This window comes from Salmo salar, unplaced genomic scaffold (genome assembly GCF_905237065.1).
Source record: "Salmo salar unplaced genomic scaffold, Ssal_v3.1, whole genome shotgun sequence".
Taxonomy (NCBI): domain Eukaryota; kingdom Metazoa; phylum Chordata; class Actinopteri; order Salmoniformes; family Salmonidae; genus Salmo; species Salmo salar.
Genome location: NW_025547245.1, coordinates 52,314 through 55,000, shown reverse-complemented (window position 1 = coordinate 55,000; position 2,687 = coordinate 52,314). Strand labels below are relative to the sequence as shown.

The 2,687-nt window shown below is 49.0% G+C and overlaps 1 protein-coding gene across 1 annotated transcript in view; it reads left to right on the top strand.

The window, feature by feature from the left end:
- Positions 1-2,359, top strand: part of LOC123731750 (E3 ubiquitin-protein ligase RNF216) — a 48,916-nt gene extending 46,557 nt beyond the window's left edge. The window contains exons 16-17 of the mRNA XM_045711155.1: positions 359-428; positions 2,004-2,359. Of these exons, the coding sequence (XP_045567111.1) occupies positions 359-428; positions 2,004-2,293 (360 nt within the window). The 3' untranslated portion in view covers positions 2,294-2,359. The remainder of the gene's footprint in view (positions 1-358; positions 429-2,003) is intronic.
- The last annotated feature ends 328 nt before the right edge of the window (positions 2,360-2,687 follow it).

Below are 2,687 nucleotides of genomic sequence, written 5' to 3'. Positions count from 1 at the left end.
CCCAGCGCTAACAGCAGTAGCCACGTTAGCCCAGCGCTAACAGCAGTAGCCACGTTAGCCCAGCGCTAACAGCAGTAGCCACGTTAGCCCAGCGCTAACAGCAGTAGCCACGTTAGCCTAACAAAGAGCTAACGCTAGTTAAGAGTTAGCACGCTAGCCAACCAAGGTGTTCTTGGCCAACAGCTAATTATAATATTATAAAATGGCTTTCAGCAGATGATTTTATCCAAAGCGACTTAGTCCTGCGTGCATACATTTTGCGTATGGGTGGTCCCCGGAATCGAACCCACTCCCCTGCCATTGCTAGCGCCGTTGCTAGCTACAGAGGACCGGCTAATGTGTGTGTGTCTCTCTACAGCAAGACGACGAGCGCATCATTCAGGAGATTCAGAAAGAGGGGGAGAAAGAACTCAACAAGAAGAACGCAGGTCGGTGTTACTGTCTAATACTGTCCCTCTGGCACTATGGGTAATCTACTAACAGCTATCACCCTGGATTAACTGATAGGTCATCTATCACCCTGACTAACTGATAGGTCATCTATCACCCTGGACTAACTGATAGGTCATCTATCACCCTGACTAACATCTATCACCCTGACTAACTGATAGGTCATCTATCACCCTGGACTAACTGATAGGTCATCTATCACCCTGACTAACATCTATCACCCGACTAACTGATAGGTCATCTATCACCCTGGACTAACTGATAGGTCATCTATCACCCTGGACTAACTGATAGGTCATCTATCACCCTGGACTAACTGATAGGTCATCTATCACCCTGACTAACTGATAGGTCATCTATCACCCTGACTAACTGATAGGTCATCTATCACCCTGGACTAACTGATAGGTCATCTATCACCCTGGACTAACTGATAGGTCATCTATCACCCTGGACTAACTGATAGGTCATCTATCACCCTGTGATAGGTCATCTATTACCCTGCTATAGGTCATCTATTACCCTGTGATAGGTCATCTATTACCCTGGACTAACTGATAGGTCATCTATCACCCTGATAGGTCATCTATCACCCTGGACTAACTGATAGGTCATCTATCACCCTGGACTAACTGATAGGTCATCTATCACCCTGATAGGTCATCTATCACCCTGATAGGTCATCTATCACCCTGATAGGTCATCTATCACCCTGGACTAACTGATAGGTCATCTATCACCCTGATAGGTCATCTATCACCCTGGACTAACTGATAGGTCATCTATCACCCTGACTAACTGATAGGTCATCTATCACCCTGGACTAACTGATAGGTCATCTATCACCCTGATAGGTCATCTATCACCCTGGACTAACTGATAGGTCATCTATCACCCTGGACTAACTGATAGGTCATCTATCACCCTGATAGGTCATCTATCACCCTGATAGGTCATCTATCACCCTGATAGGTCATCTATCACCCTGGACTAACTGATAGGTCATCTATCACCCTGGACTAACTGATAGGTCATCTATCACCCTGACTAACTGATAGGTCATCTATCACCCTGGACTAACTGATAGGTCATCTATCACCCTGATAGGTCATCTATCACCCTGACTAACTGATAGGTCATCTATCACCCTGGACTAACTGATAGGTCATCTATCACCCTGGACTAACTGATAGGTCATCTATCACCCTGGACTAACTGATAGGTCCTATCCCGACCTATCACCCTGACTAACTGATAGGTCATCCATCACCCTGGACTAACATCCATCACCCTGACTAACTGATAGGTCATCTATCACCCTGACTAACTGATAGGTCATCCATCACCCTGACTAACTGATAGGTCATCTATCACCCTGATCATCTACACCCTGATAGGTCATCTATCACCCTGATCTATCACCCTGATAGGTCATCTATCACCCTGATAGGTCATCTATCACCCTGATAGGTCATCTATCACCCTGATAGGTCATCTATCATCCTGGACTAACTGACATTTCTCTCTTCCTCCTCTCTCTCACTGTCTCTCAGAGACTTCAGGGAAGAGGGTCGGCCCGCCCCCGGAACCTGTGGTGGTTGCTAAGCGACCTCGAGCAGCCCTCCCTCCACAGGCGGTGCGAGCGCCCCTATTGGTCCCTCCTCGTGTCATTCTGCCTCATCGCCAGCCCCTTGCCCCCCGCCCCTACGTGCCCCCGCTCCTCCACCTGCCCCCCCTCAACTACCACCCCCCTCTCAACCAGGTCAACAACAACCCAAACAATATAGACATCAACATGCCCATGCACTATGGACCCCCCCCTCGTTACTACAGACACCTATAACCCCCCCCTCCTCTACTACAGACCCTATAACCCCCCTCCTCTACTACAGACCCTATAACCCCCCTCCTCTACTACAGACCCTATAACCCCCCTCCTCTACTACAGACCCCTATAACCCCCTCCTCTACTACAGACCCTATAACCCCCCTCCTCTACTACAGACCCCTATAACCCCCCCTCTACTACAGACCCCTATAACCCCCCTCCTCTACTACAGACCCCCCTCCTCTACTACAGACCCCTATAACCCCCCTCCTCTACTACAGACCCCTATAACCCCCCCTCCTCTACTACAGACCCCTATAACCCCCTCCTCTACTACAGACCCCTATAACCCCCCTCCTCTACTACAGACCCCTATAACCCCCTCCTCTACTACAGACCCCTATAACCC